This window comes from Gavia stellata, chromosome 6, assembly GCF_030936135.1.
Source record: "Gavia stellata isolate bGavSte3 chromosome 6, bGavSte3.hap2, whole genome shotgun sequence".
Taxonomy (NCBI): domain Eukaryota; kingdom Metazoa; phylum Chordata; class Aves; order Gaviiformes; family Gaviidae; genus Gavia; species Gavia stellata.
In genome coordinates this window covers 62,506,886-62,522,618 of record NC_082599.1, presented here as the reverse complement: position 1 = coordinate 62,522,618, position 15,733 = coordinate 62,506,886, and the positions used below count along the sequence as shown (strand labels likewise).

Genomic DNA, 15,733 nt, shown 5'->3' with positions numbered 1-15,733 from the left:
ATTTACCGTGAGTTCCTCTCAAAGGCAAAGCTTGACTCTGACGTGGCGAGCACTTTCTCTTTCCGCATGGAAAAATGTGACTGCGTCTTGTGCTAAGCTTGTCTGCCATAGCCTGAATAGCCTGTTCTGCATCGTACTGATTTGAGTACCAGAGTGGGAAGGATGGTTAGAGCTGGAAGCAGCGCGAGGATCAGAAGAGGAGCCTTATTTTGCTGTTTGCTGCAGTGAGCAATGCATCTGTTGCCATCAGGCTACCCTTGATTCCTCCTTAGCATTTTTTTAAATAGTTGTGCCTCGTGAAAGCGGTGGCATACTATGAATGATAGTTTTAATCAGAAAGTTTTGACTGTTGCTTGGGGTTTTTTTTCCGCTTTTTGTGTGCGCGTGGTTCATCTTTTTCAGTAAAAACACAAACCTACCTAGTACTAGCCTTTGCTCTCTCAGAGTTTCCTCTGATTTGCCTGTTAGGGCTTAGGTGAGCGCGGACTCTGTACAGTACAATTTGTGGTTAGTAGCAATAAGGGAATATGGTTGAGACTTTCTGATTTAGTATACTGTTATCACATGATAAACACTTTGAGAGATGTCTTCAGAGTGGTCGGTACCCCTAATCTTGTAATATTGGAGGAAATTAAATAGAAGGTATGCAAGGAGAGTGTTTTTCATCAGCTTGTGTTCCCATAGACTCACCTGACAAGACCACACAGGAACACCAGGAAAAATAGAAAATAAATGGCTAACCACAAGTTGTCTGCTGTCCGATGAAAGTAATGAAATTACAACCTGGAGCAGGATTGTTGAGTAAACATTTCTGATTTTTTGGAGTGGCACTTACATAAAATTACATAAAAAAATTTTTGTAGAAGTCTGTGCAATATTAGTTTGCTTTTGTTTCCTGAAAATGGTTGATCATAACTTTATGGAAAAAAGTGGCAAAGCTTCAGTAAAATAGCAGCAAAAAGGTGAAACTAGATATTATGAAAGAAATGAAGTTCTACCCAAAAGTGCACAATAAAAATTTTCACGTTCCACATTGGATTCTCCCCCACTTCTTAAATTGCTGAATACAAAATATTGTAAGCCAAAAACTTTGGGGCCTCAGGTTTAATAAAGTGCAGAAAATGTGCCTAATTTAAGTTGTTTTGTAAAAGATACTGGTTTAGATTACTGATTGGAACAGTCTTAACTATATGAAGTAAGATAACTTCAGAAAAGGAGGAAATAGCTAAGGACATAATTCCAGTCGTACACACACCCACCCATGGAGTGCTGTTTTCTATAGTATTTGCTATCACTAGTGCTGATGGTAATCTGTATGGGATTGCATGTTTAACTAGGGCTGTGTACATACTGAACCAGAAGTGTTTGGAATCCCTTTGGAATCCCGTTGCTTCTGGCCTGGGGAAATAAATTGAAGTACGTTCTTTGGGGTGGGGAGCCTAGGTGTTGAGTGAAGATGTTCTGGCCACAGATGCTGGTCTGCACTCCCTTCCCTGCTTAGTGTAGCGCTCTAGCTTCTCAAAGTACAACGGCCGGGTAGACTTCACGCCGTCGTTGATACTGTCTGTGTCAGTAGGCCCCAAGAGCCACACTGACAGCCTGGGTTGAAATAAAGTAGTTAAATAAGGATGTGCGTGGGGAGAGGGGGAAACTGAAGTGAGGTTGCCGTTTTTTCCGTCCTACTGAATCACCTTCAATGAGATTTTACCACAGACTTGGAAAGCGTGTTATTTTCTGCTGCTTGAAGATGGAACGTGGTGATGTTAGAGAACACAGATCCTGACTGATGACCGATATTTCCCTGATAGACTCACCTTCCGTGTGCGTGCCTCCTTAGCACAGCAGCTGCTAAACGCGTGTGTATATGATTGTGCAGCTCTCAGCTTGCTTACCTCTGTGTACGTCTAGCCTGGATGCTGACTTTATCAGGAGGATGGAGGGGGAAAAGATACATCTGGAAGGTAGCAGTGCTGACAACAGAGTACCTGCGTGAACTCGAAGTGCCAAATTGAGTGTGTATTGGTGTAGCACACCTGCCTCAAGCAGGATTGTGAGGGTAAGAGGGAAAGCTCAAGCTGTGTGGCAAAATTAGCCTATATGGCATTGCTAAAACGATTCACTGCATTAGTATTAATAATATTTCTTCCGTTTCTCAGTGACTGATTTACTGGCATGGATCTTCATCCCTCTCAGCTGTTTTTCCTGGTCAGTGTTCTGGCACCCAGCTGCCGCCGTCTGTCCTTGTTCAAGCCTGGCGCTGACCTCTTCTTTTGCTTCTGCTCTCCCTTTTTCCACTTGCTTTGCAGATTTTGGTAACTTTCCCGGTTGTTTGTTTGGTGTGGTGTTTTTTTTTTTTGTTTGGGTTTTTTTAATCTTTTTTTTATTGTTGTTTGTTAATATCTGGTTCTTTCTTACCATACCAGAAATTACTTACTAGGAGACATAGCTCTTTTGGTAGCGCTTTGGTATTTGGCTGGGTAACCAACTGCATCATGTCGTCGGAGGGTTCAGTTGTACATTGCTGCAGTCCTTTGTCATTTGCTGCTTTTGTAAACAGGTTCATTAGGGACTATTGAGACAGAGGGAGGAAATATGCATAGAAGTATGTACTTTGCTCGATGTTTTTGTGTACCTGCAAGAATTCATCTGCAGTGGGAAAAGATTTGATTAGAGATTCTAGGTGAAGATGATTTAAAAATAAAAATTAACTGTCAGCATCAGGGTAGACACCTGATGCCTCTGGATTTTTATTTTTGTTATGTCCTTCAACATTTTTTTTTTTCGGTGAACTGAAGATAAACCAGGTATATTCAGAAATAGCCTTTTTTCCCCTGTTATTTAAAGACATGAATTCTAGCCTTCAGATGTCTAGCTCTGAATATGTGGGAGTTCCAGTCTTCATGTAATAAAAGCAGTGTTGTAGCCTCAGAGATGTCAAGGCCAGTTCATTTAACAAAAAAAGAAGAAAGCCATTGACAAACACTGAGCTTTCATGATGCACATAGTCCTTTGCTGCTTTCAGGCGTTTCCTTTGTACAGTATTTTCCCACACAGAACAAAGTGTCGGTTTGCCAATGAGATGAGGATGAAAGAGACAAGTTTTCCAGTGTCTAGAGTAACAATTGTCTTGATGGACTTTCCATCTGTCTCCTAACTGCTTTTCCACCAATACAGATTCGTGCGCAGTGGAGAAATGAAGGTGTTGAAACAAAAATGCAAAGAAATGGAAAAATGTGAGAGCTGCTGCTATTTTACATGAGGAGCGACCATAGCCCCCTCTGTTTGTGCCTGCTGGGAGGAGAGGGGATGAACCACCACTCTCTACAGGCAAGCGATTCCTAGGGGTGTTCGGATGGAGGAGAGCAGTGAGGATTCGGCCGGAGAAAGGCAGCCGCCTTGCCTTTCTCCTGCAGGTGTGCTGCTCCGCCTGCATCCTGCTGGAGGGAGTGCCGGGGCTGTGAACGGGCATGCATTCAGACCCCCTTGGGCACTGTTTTTCTTCAGCGGCTCTCACCCACCTCTAGGCAGAGCTGGACCTATTGTTTTCTGGACTGAAATCTCAGCCAGATCAGAAGGGGAAGGACTTGAAACTCTCTGGGAAAGCAGCAAATACAAAAAAGTTCCTGTATGTTGTTTAAAGTTTGAGGTGGCCAAGCTCAAACTTTAAAGTGGGGAGAGAGATTTATCTGATGATCAGTCCTTTCCAAACACTACTCTCTTATGTTACGTCTGCATCCTGTGGAAACCATCTTTCAACGAAAGCTGATACTGCTTTGTCTCAAGAATTTAAAACTTTGAGAAGAGTACATGCAGTTGATGCTCTAGATGAAGGAGCTCCTCCAAGGTGAACTGTCTACAGATGACAAACGTAAATGTACGTGGCATGAAAGAATAGTACATGAGGCATAGGTCCTGTCTCTTGTTAGAGAGTAGTGAAGTTGCTCTTATGTTCTGTTGCTGTGGAGCGGATCTGTCCTTTTCAGTTGTTAACTTGAAGCTCTGAAACATTATATACATCAGGTCTCAGCACCTGTAAAAGCATATGGTAGAACAAGAGCATGTCCAGAAAGGGATGATCAAAATGGTCAAAGGGGTGGAACAGCTGCGTTTTGGGAAGAGACTGAAAAGGCTGGGACTCTTCATTTTGGAAAACGGAAAGTTTAGGGGGAGTAAGATCAAGGTTTTACAAAAACGTAAAGATGGGGGGTAGGTTGAACTAGGCAGAACTAGTCATGCAATCCCACAGTGCAGAAAGTAGCAAGTGTCAGAACTGGTGGGAGTTGACTTTAAAAGGAACAAACGAAGGTACTTTAAACAAGGGAGAGCGTGACCTTCTGGAACTTGCTGCCGCAGAAGGTCATGGGGCAGACGGTACCAGCATGTTCAGAGCAGAATTCGACAAAATTAGTGGAAGACGGGTCCATGAACAGACACTAAGAGGATGGGTCAGGGATGGACCTTCCAGCATCCCTGGTACAGCAGGAGCATGGAGGGAGCGGGACACAGAAGGGGCAGGGCTGGCTTGCTCTGTTTGAATAGTGTCTCCCTTTGACCCGGCGATGAAGTGCTTGGGTGGGTGAGACGGACGTTGTGCTGACCCACTAAGGCATAACTTATGTTTTGAGCCATATTTTCTACAGTTGGTTGTTGATGCACTGAGTAAACCTTGAATGTAGGTGCTTTGCACATCTCTGACCTCTTTCTTTAAATCTACATTAAGTCCTGGAAGGTCATTTGGACAGAAACTTCCTTTTTAGTTTTGTTTTGGAAAAGAGTACAGTTTGAAAGCCTGGTACCCAGGCAGAGTTTCTTATTAAAGCAATGAAGACCACTGATTTCTTTTGTCTGAGAAAACTACAAAGGCTTCTGCTGCTTAAAATTACAGCACCAAATATTCTAAATGAGGGGAAGTACTGTCTTTCTGTGGTTTGCCATTATTCTTTGGATCCATATGCTCATATAGTAAGGCAGTTTTGTACGACCAAATCATAGGATTTTTTTCCTCTCGACATGAACTTTACTCAGCTGGTTCAGTGAGACCTTTTTTTCCTCACCAGCATCTCCATGTGTCCTCGCTTGAGTCACAAGTCAGGAGCAGACTCCACTGGGAGGGATATTGCCAGCTCAGGCTGCATGATCCCAAGTCAAATCTCTCTTCTCTAGCTTGGGCTGCTTGTCTGTCTTGCTGTGAAATGCCTTGAATGAATGGGGAGTAAACAGGGCGTTTAGCAAATAATCTCTTGTCTTGGCGATCCCTCTGAAGTTACTTGGTAATAGTAAATGGTAGCGATAGTAGTACAACTAGCTATTTGTGTACATTTTAGTGGGTGTGTATGTAAATAGATGTATTTATGTGCTGTGTCTGTCACTGTAGAAATAATCTCTGAATGCGAGTGAAACAGCCAGAAATGCCCTATTTCAATCTGCGTAGAAATCCTTTGGTGTTCTGAGTTTTTTTGGCACCATCCCGAATTCTTGTCATGTAGCATGGGCTCTGCAAAACATATATTCACTGGTGATAGTTGTGGATGTACTTAAACGTGTGTGATCTGGTCAGTTAATGTCATTTGGCTAAAATACTGTGCTACTTTTGAAGCAATAGTATGTTTTCCAAGAACTTATTCTCATAATGGAAGAGCTGCAGAGAATTTCATGTGTTATGCTATTTCTGGAAAATTCTTCATTGTATGTTCATCTTGTCCTTGTGTGAGTGAGACTTTTGACATAATAGCTTTTTATAGTTACCAAAAAGTTACGGTCAGCCCTGTTATTCTAAAAGCCATTTTAGAGAGTGGATGGATAATATCCTATTACTTGGCCTGTATGCACGGCAGGCACTCTTAAATATTTTTCTGGAAATGAAACCTGCAGCAAATGTGGAACACTGGTTGAGGGGTAGGAAAGTTAAAAATGCTGTTTACTGTGGGGAGGGAAGAGAAAAGCTCTAAACTATTTTGTGTTCTCAGTAATAACCAACTGTTGTATTCTGGACAGTCCTGTCTCAACCAGTATTCGCTTCAGGAATGCTAGTTACAGGGAACTGCGGGTAACCTGATGGGGTTTTATTCTTTGATTTTTCTTATGGGATCTCTAGGTTCAGAAATCATGGGACTTTTGCCGAGCAGACTTCGAGTAAGAGATGGGAGGAGAGGAAGTAGAGAGGTGACAGAAGTAGCGATGAGTAACCTTAACTGAAAGGGGAAGAGTTGTCCGGCATTCCCCTCAGCCAGCTGCGCTGTTTTTTCCTTAGTCGTGTGATTTATTTTTGGAGCGATCTCACAGAAATAGATATATAGCTTTGTTTTGCAAAGGTTTTTTTAAGTGGGGCTCTTTTCATGAAGACTGCTTTCGGTCATCCCTTACTTGAACTTTCTTTTGGCCATCCCCTATGGGCATTTCCCTAGCCCGTAAAAGGTGGTGAAATACCCTTTCTGCTAATACACTCCTACCCGCTCCCTCCATGTATTTAAAATAATAGTCATAAGCATTATATCAGCCAGCGGATTTAAAGCTGCCTTGGAGAGTAGAGGAATGCACAAAGAGAGTCCCAGGAAATCGCAGTGTTGTTCGGTAAGTTATTTAGAGAGAGGGTAGGGAAAAGGGGTCGTGTTTGCCTGACATGGATGGGAAGTGAACAAAACGTATCTTTGCTTTATATGATTTTGCTGCTGTGCTAACAGGGTTTTTACAGGCCATGTAAAATTCAGCAGGAGTAGAGTCTGACGTGGGGAAAGTTTATGGGGCTTTGCGTGTATGTTTATAATTTTCTCGTAGCTGGAATATATGATATGTATTGTTACAAGTTTTGGAGATAAATAATGTACAAACAGTTTTTGGCTTTTTTTTCCTCTCCACATAGAGTAACATCTGGAATTAACGATTTCATTTAAAAAGTCTAATTATTTTTGTTGAGACTTGTATTATGAAGTATAACTTAGTCACCACCTGGATCACTTTGGAGGGGACCGATTCTGTGGAAGTAATAAATAATTAGCTAAGTTTGATTATACTTTTTTGTATTGAGCCTGTATGTATGTGAATATAGTTATACACTTTTCTTGCAGATTATTTAAACTGTTTTCATTTTACAGTATTTGCTTGATTCTTTGAGCACAGATCTAAGCCCTGTGACTATCTTTCTAAAGAATGAACCATTATCACAATTGCAGTTTACATGTTGGAAACATGGAGTTGAAATAAACAATGTTGCTTGGTTCTGTTCTTCATTGAAAAATTAACTGTTATGATGTAGTATGGTATTTGGGAATAGCATCGTGAATGCCTCTTCCATAGATGTAATGAACCAGTGTTAAGCCTCTGCCAAGGAGAAATTTCTGTACCAGTATTGCCAAAACCCAAGTTGTGTATCTTGAGTGCTTTAGTCTGTATTGGCTTAAGTGAAATCTGGAGAGTGTTTTTGTGTAAACTGCTTTTCTCTTCTCAAAACGTTACGTCTCTCAAAAGTTTTTGATAAGAGTTGCTGTGAACCTTTTATCTGATGATGATCAGCACCAGGCTATGTAATGAAAATGCTCAGTGATGAGGAGTATGTGAAATTCATCATAGCTGAGGATGCCCATGTAAATCTTTACACAGTCTGCTGTCTTACATTGATGCGAGTCTGGGATAAACTTTCAGCTTCATTAGCTTTCTGTGTGCTGTAGAGAGCCAAGCATGGCCAAAAATATTTCCTTGCGTGGTAAACAAAAGAGAGTTTCATAACGCTAGCAATTGAGACCAGACTTAATTACAGCCTCTTCCTCGGGCAAAAGCTCAGTCTGTAACCTGTGGTTCTGCACTGTTTTCTTCCAGTTTTTGCTCCTAACAATTACATGCGGTTTAGATTCCAGTCTTGAGCCTCATGAAAGGAGCATTGCTTGCTGCCTGCCGTAGTTGTTTCCCTTTTTTTTTTTCCCTTTTTTTTCTTTTTCCCTTTCTTTTTCCTTGGCATCTTCCTTAGTGGAGAACCACAAAAGCTGTACCAGGTGACAACAAAGAAACCTTGGTCTGGGATCCTCTAGGTTTCACAGTAGATTACGCAGAGTTCTTGTATAAATGGCTGTGAGTGCTGAATCTCCTAAATGAACTGTTTAACTGAATTGCTTGGAGAGCCCATAGTGGAACGTACTTAAAATGAACAACAGGGAACAAAAAGGGCACATTTTTTTAATTCGGATGCAAAGGCTGCATTGCAGAATATTGCCAAAATGCCGCAGAGGAACATTACTTTATTTGATGTTTACTTTACAAATGAAATGGACAGATTGACCAGTTGATCAATTAATGTCAAGACCTGCTTACAATAAACTCCAGTATCCAAGCAGTGAGTTCTCATGACAGTTGTCTTGCTTCAGAACAGTGCAAGCGTCAAAGCTTGCGAAGAAGTGTTTGGGAGGTGGGAGATAAGGAGAAGCAGGCTTAGATACAGAATAAACATTCTGTGAAGTTTATCCATGAATTTCTTCAAAACTGCAAGCTCTGCAAAACTTTCCTTTTCAGAGAATGTCACAGGCATGTCCTGTAAACTTCACCCAGAAGGAGAGCTCTGTAGGGAAGAAGAGTGGAGGAGCAGCTGAGGGAGCTGGGGTTGTTCAGTCTGGAGAAGAGGAGGCTGAGGGGAGACCTCATCGCTCTCTACAACGACCTGAAAGGGGGTGGTGGTGAGGTGGGTGTTGGTCTCTTCTCCCAAGCGACTAGTGACAGGACAAGAGGAAACATTCTCAAGTTGCCCCAGGGGAGGTTCAGGCTGGATATTAGGAGAAATGTCTTTACTGAGAGAGCGGTGAAGCATTGGAAGAGGCTGCCCAGGGAGGTGGTGGCGTCACCGTCACTGGAGGTGTTCAAGGAATGTGTGGACGTGGCACTGTGGGACATGGTTTAGTGGGCATGGTGGGGTTGGGGTGACGGCTGGACTTGATGATCTTACAGGTCTTTTCCAACCTCTGTGATTCTGCGAGAATTCTGTTTTTGTCTGTATATCTACAAAGCAGAGAAACTGCAGCACCCAGTGGAGATGGTGGCGTTGCTGATTTTTTTTTCTTTTTTTACATAGAAGAGGCTGTGGTGGTGAGGAACACAGCTCTTTGGGCACAATGCCTGAACCCGTTACGGTGCAGAACCTCCTCACATCAGATTAGTGAAGCTACCTAGATATAATGACATTTCTCCTTCCTCCTAGACTTCTGTCTCTTCAGAAACATCTCCCATGTTTTCAAACGCAAAAAACCCAATCATGACAGATTTTTCGAAAATTATAAATTTGATCTGTTTGCCATCAAGTATGTTCCTACATAATGCTGGAGTTCAGCTGTTCTCTTTCTTTATGGTTTACTTTTAATGTGAATCATCATTCTGACAACATCTTTCAATTTAACCTGAAGTAACACGATGCAGATGTCAGCAGTGGGGGTTACAGGGGAATTTGTGACTTCGGCTTCTACAGTGAGCGGTCGAAGTGTCTAATGAAGTATTTTAATTACAATTCAAATTTATTTCTCAAGTGTTTCATCCCCCGCTTCAGCCTTTTGGGGGCGTGGGCTATTATACGATTTCTCTCACTAATTTCTGCTGATTAATATGCTTCACTGCTGGAAAGATTTTCCTGAGAGTCCAGCTTGAGTTTTATTCCTTCAGCCTAAATAATTTTTACTGTGGTGTTTATGGAAGTATGTTAATTATCTTGGCTTTGCACTGTGGGTAAGACCAACAACGTTTGCTGAAGCTCTTCTTAAGGCCAGGCTGACTGCGCATCCCCACCGGCGAGCACGGCCTCCGAGCACCCGGGCCTGCTCGGGGTGGACAGTCACTGCCATTTGTGTTCCTCGGGGCTCCTCTAGAGATTGGGGTAGACCCATATGGAGACAGCGCTTGGAAGGTAACATCGGTTTTTATGGCTGTTCTTGTGCCTGTGGCGCAGCTGCGTTGTAGACTTTTTTTTGGAGAGGCGTGTTGAATTGCTGAAAGCCACGAAGAAATCCCGCCTTACCTTATTGCCGTAAACTTGTGCGTTGCACCACGCCAGGAAACTTTCTCATCAGATGTACGGGTGGAAGCCTCGCGCTGCGGAGGGACAGCCTTCTGCTTGTAGACACTTGTGCCGCTAAAGCTCGGCACGGGTTTTGAAGTGCTGCATGCAAGCCTGTTTGCAGTACTGAATTTAAGGACAGTAAGGTGCAAATGTGCAACGAAAATGAAGAACGTGGAGAATCATTTGGGGATTTTCATGGTCTGGCAAAATATATTTTTGGTTTTGAGTAGGTAACTGATACTTCCAAAAAGTCTGCCAATGAAAATGAAGGTTGTTACACCCTTCCAGAGGAGATACTGACTCTGTCATAGGCTTTTGGTAGCCCCCTCTGTTGTGTTACCTAAATGTTTCCTAAGTTATAGAAGCCATATAATATCCTTCGCATATATAGTATAGATTTTTGCAGTTCTGTCCCCAATTAGAAATTTCATTATTGCGTTATATTTTAACATGATATTTCAGCTACTGTGACACACTGTGGAAATAATGTTACTTTAAACTAATGTACTTTTCTGCGAGAAAGAAGCAAAAGTGATTTTAAAGTTAGCAATCTGTGCCAGAGTCAGCTTGCATGGACGCTTTTCATCAGTTAAATGAAAAGCCTGAGCTCGCTTCTGCACCAGATGAGTTAAATTTGGTACTGTAATAGAGCATTACTTAGGTTATTTCTAACCAGTTTAAGCTGAAGCTTTTACGTAGGTAAGTTTTTATGTAGATAAGAGATAAGGCCTTAACTCAGAAGGTTGTTGGTTCAGATCATAAAGATTATCCTGTATTTCCTCTTAAAAGATAAGTCATAGAGTGAATTCTGAAGTTATGATATAAAATGTCTTGCAGTGTCTGTGTCACGAGAGGTTCCTCACGCTCTGTTGCTTCCCACACTTGAGAATGGAAAGCTCATGTTACTGAATAAGAGTGAGGATGAGAGAGAGTGAGAGCGCTTTGACATGCTACTACTATGCTACTGACATACTACTGTTATATAGATAATTTAAAATTACGTATTTCACTTAAAAGAGGGAAGGTCTGATGTTATTCCCCTTGCTTTCAGCCTCAAGAAACAGCTTCAAGGTCTCATACCTTCAAAACCAAGTCTTTTAAGAAATCCAAAATTTGTGGAATCTGCAAAGAAGTAATTGCTAGCCAAGGCGTTTCCTGCAGAGGTGAGTAACGCATGATGTGCTGCTTACTTTCTTGCTGTGTGAAGGAAATTAATTTTATATTAACGTTAAAGTTTTTAGGAATCCGTGTTTCTGGAATTCCCCCTGGACTAAGCATAAATGGTACCTCGGTTTATTTCGTTCCTTTGTACACTAATGTTCCCTGCTTCCGTTGAGGAACGGGGTGCCGTAGTAGGTAATTGGACTGTATAATGATGTGCTTTTCTTACTGTGCTGTTCAGGCAGGTTCCAGACTAAGGCAGTGCCTGCGGGGGCTCTCTGAGGAGCGTGTGAGTGATATGTGTGCACAGTGGGTGATGGATGCCTCTGGAATTCAGTCTCCAAATGAGGAAGTGTGTGACCCTCACTCACTGAGGCATGAAGGTTTTCTCTGCATTAATTTGCAAACATTCACAAAAGCAGCCATCTATTTATTTACTTTAACTTTTCCAGTTGTGTTATGCTCTGTCTAATCCTTAGTCCTTCAGTCTAATCGCTCACAGAAGCAATAAAGAGATCGTCCTCCTTGGATGCACAGACTACAGAGACTCGGCTGCCTCTGGCATTGCTGCCTGCTCCTTGCTGGTGTTTTCCCTCGCTCTTCTCCCTTGCTGTGCAGAATTGAGCATACTTGCCTCTTCTCCATGGGATAACTGTGGCGGAACTGAATCTTGGGAAGGCTCAATAGGTCCTTTCTTCTAGTCGTCCAGGGATAGGGGTTTCGATCCCCTGTACTGGTTTAGCCTGGTTAATGTTCAACTCCTGTGACTCTGTGTTAATAAAACTGTCTCTTTACTTGCCGCATGCGTGGTTCACCTCCTAGTAAGAGAATGCTACTGTCTCTTCACTTGAAGTGTAGTCGCTGTTTCCACTTAGAAGCGTTTGCACCACTGCCCGGTTCTAGATGGATCTTTCTCCCACCTCCTCCCTCCCATATTCTTCAGGCACCTTAGGATCCCTCTGAGGGTTTGAGAGGGAGGTGAGAGGTTTGGAGGTGGAAGGAATGTGGCCATTTCCTGAGCTAAGGTACAGCCTTTACAGATGAACAGCTAAATGTAAAATACCTCACTTGTTCAGCATTAGTTATCATCATGGTAGTTATGTGTGTGTTTCTTCAACATATTTCTTCTGTCTGTCCTTCTGGAGGTTGGTTCCAAAGTTCTTAGGATTTAGTTGTTTTCAACTTAGCAGAAGTAGTAGTGTTGGAAAGAAGCGTGCTTAGTGAAGGAACTGCCTGAAGACCCTCTTGATTGGGTTCAGCGTGAAAAGCACTGTACCAGGAGCGAGTCAGTACTTTGAAGGGAATAGAAAAAAAGTTTGTCAGTTTGCTCTGGATTTGAGTTCTCGCAGCCCAGAGCTGCAAGTCTCAAATTCACAAAAGCTGTGTCGGTGTGCTTACCTGCCAGAGCTGCCAAGGGCTTTACCGTGTGTCTGGTCAACGGGTCAGAGGTTAGGATGAGTCTGAGCAAGTTCTCCTTTTGCCCCAGCGTGTAATAGCTTTGGTTCAAACACAGAAACCAACAGTACAGGTAATTTAACACCTCTTTGGCCAGTGTTTATACACAGTTCAAAATATCAGGAAGAAAGCAAAATTCGCATGTATTCAACCCATCAAGGAAAAAAGCTTTCAGGAAAACCAAAAAAACTGAGGAACTACAATCCTACAAGCACTCTTACTGGGATCCCTCCAATACACTCTCCAAACCAATACGTTCACGGCTATGATACATCTGTGCTCATATCCACGCCTCCCTGGGATAATTTCCTGCAGGTTTCTGGGTGCGGTTCTCAGAAGGAGTCCCTTGGTGGTATCTCATAGCCCCTCCTGTTGATGCCAGCCCCAGGCAGACCCACCATCCTTCTTTGCTCCTGGTACGTTTGGATTGTTAGTTGCTTGATATGTACCTGTGGGATGGGAACAACAGGGGTTGCGCAGAGTGAAGTGATGACTCCAAGCAGTTTCAGTTTAATAAGAACCCATCTGTATTTTAACTTACAGCATGGGCTTTATAAAGCAGAGTTTTGGAAAAGATAGAACTAAAAGTTGTCTGTTCCCTTGCCAGCGCTGCAGTACTTGAAACGTACCCTAGTACTGTGAAACTCTGTTAATACGAAGAAAAAGAAACCAGCTGTTTCAGAGCCAACTCCTGGTGCTGCTGCTTCTGGTAAATTCTCCCTGATGTTGCTGACTGAAAGTGAGTGAGTTGGCATTGGGGGCAGGGAGGGGAGAAGAAAAGCCTTTAGTTAAGAAGAAATAAAGTTCCTTTGTGTATCAATGAGAAAATCTTGCTTTTTAACAGTTTCTCCTCGGAAAATAATAGCTCTTTGTACAGACTGCAGGTTCCTTCCAGGCTATAATATCTTATCGGTTAAAGGAAAGTTATGTGTCAAGAGAAACGAGGGGAGGGGAAAGGCTCCAGATTGGTCACTACGTAGTATTTGCTGTTTATCTAGTAATGAATCATCTACCCGTTGTAAGAAAAAAATAAATAGCAAGCCATAACTGGGTGTTGCGTTGGTTAGATAAGTTTTCGTTAGGATGCAGCAGTCATTTTGGGGGTGTGTTGTTTGCAAAATGCGTCCTTTGCTAGTAGCCAGGTCTGAACACAGCGTCTAAAAGCTTTCTATGAAAAATGAATGATTGACTGAAAGGTACGCTTGAATGAGGACGTCCCTTTGTCCTTGTATACTTCAGTTCACCTCAGTAAAGCATACTCAGTTGCAGTGAATTTCTTTTTAACAAGCTCTGCAAAACCAGTGGCAAAAAGGAAAGGCAGATTTGAAGAAGGGGAAGCTCCTGCCTATCTCCCTGCCTGGTAAGCGTGTTTGTAGCTGGGCTGTGTCTTTGATGCAGCTCCTCATTATGAAGAAAGGCCAAAGAGCTGTTGATAGATTTCTACAGTACCTGCCCATGCTGCAGTAAACCGAGGACCACGCGGCTCCCCACGTCTCTTCAGCATTACCTCAGTCTTAAATGCTTTTGAGCTCTGGTTTGGTCTTCTCTGCAGTACAGTTTGATTTCATTCAGGGCTAAGCAGATGCGCATCCTGATCGTGCACATTGACATAGTTAGCCAAAGGGCTGCAGTGTTACAAAAGCCTTTTGATCTTATCTTTTTTTTTAAGCTGCTTACCCTAGATATTGAATAGTCAGTATTTATTTGTAAACAAGCTGTCATAATGATGTAATTTCTATGTAATTTCCATGTGAATTTCCATTTATTATATTGCTTTTATGTTCTAGATACACAAAATATAAATTTTTTTAATTTATATTTTACTTTCTTTTCCTTTGCTTTTTAAAATTATCATTTATCTTTTGTTATGATGTGATCAAATGACTGTTAGTGTAGAACAGAGAGCTTTTTTAGATGCTCTGAATCTTCCCGGTCTCTAGAAAGTACTTTTCTGGCAAATTTAAAAACTAGAGATCAGATCTGGGAAACTCAGGTAGTTTTAAATAATGCAGTATTATTTCCTAGCTCTTAGAGCGTTGATGGGTGAAATAAGTATGAAGAATTGAAATGCTTTACACATTTCTGTTGATGAAGCTCCACTCCCCTCCAGTTGATGATGAAGTTAACGTGTTCAGGTGCTGCTAGTGAGGCTTTAGATGCAATACAAAGCATTGCATGAACTAGATCTTGAACTTGCAGCAACTAATGGTAGTTGGCTGATCTGAGTATCTTTTTGTTAATCTAACCTAGCCGTGAATATGTTGGTTTTGGGAATATGTGTTGGAGTGATCCCAGTAGGAGAGCTTGTAGACTTTTACTTTCTTGTTGTTTTTTTTTTTATTTCTCCTGAAAGCCTTTTTCCCTTCATGGGTTGAATACATGTGAATTTTGCTTTCTTTCTGATACTTTGAACCACGTGTAAATGCTAGCCAAAGAGGTGTTAAATTACAGTCGCATGTACCGTTAGCTGTCTTGTGAGCAGAGAAATGCTTACCATGATATCGTGTGCAAGCTGAGTGTAATAAAGAATACAATCCACCTTCTTTACCTAAAATTAATCTGTATAATAACTTCTGTCTTGTAAGTTGTGTTAACGTATGGTCTCATACAAGTGTTGATTGGCTTACCGCAAGTCCTGCACCGTTTCCTTGAGCATTTAGCATGAAGTAATAGTAGAAAGTACATTTTCTAATCCAATTATAATATCTGTGTTTAATCAAGAGCTTCCAGCTGCTTACAGATCAGTATTTGAAGACAATTGGAGCGGTTTTGCTTCTTAAAGAGGTTTGGTATTTTCCTTTGAAATTCACTTGCTTGTTTGTGATTGTGCTTGTGGTCACGGCTAGTGATTCGCTTAAAATCTCGTTTTGGGTTAGTTGGAGTTACCCCATAGAAAGAGTTCTCTGTATTTAATCAAATGTTTATTGCTTCTGGCAAGACAAAAATACATTTTTATATTGAGACTCATTTGGAGCTGACAAACTGTTCTTAAGGCTTGTTTGTGCATACTGTGTGTGTAAATATATGCATATTTAATGTTATATGATAGCAGGTGGTTTTATATACTCTCAGTAAGTGCTAAGTTCAGTA

At 41.8% G+C, this 15,733-nt stretch overlaps 1 protein-coding gene across 1 annotated transcript in view; it reads left to right on the top strand.

Annotated features, from left to right (window-relative positions):
- The window catches only part of TNS3 (tensin 3), a 242,445-nt gene that overhangs the window by 55,733 nt on the left and 170,979 nt on the right, over nucleotides 1–15,733 (top strand). Inside the window, exon 2 of the mRNA XM_059819048.1 lies at nucleotides 11,079–11,190. Within this exon, the coding sequence (XP_059675031.1) occupies nucleotides 11,079–11,190 (112 nt within the window). The remainder of the gene's footprint in view (nucleotides 1–11,078; nucleotides 11,191–15,733) is intronic.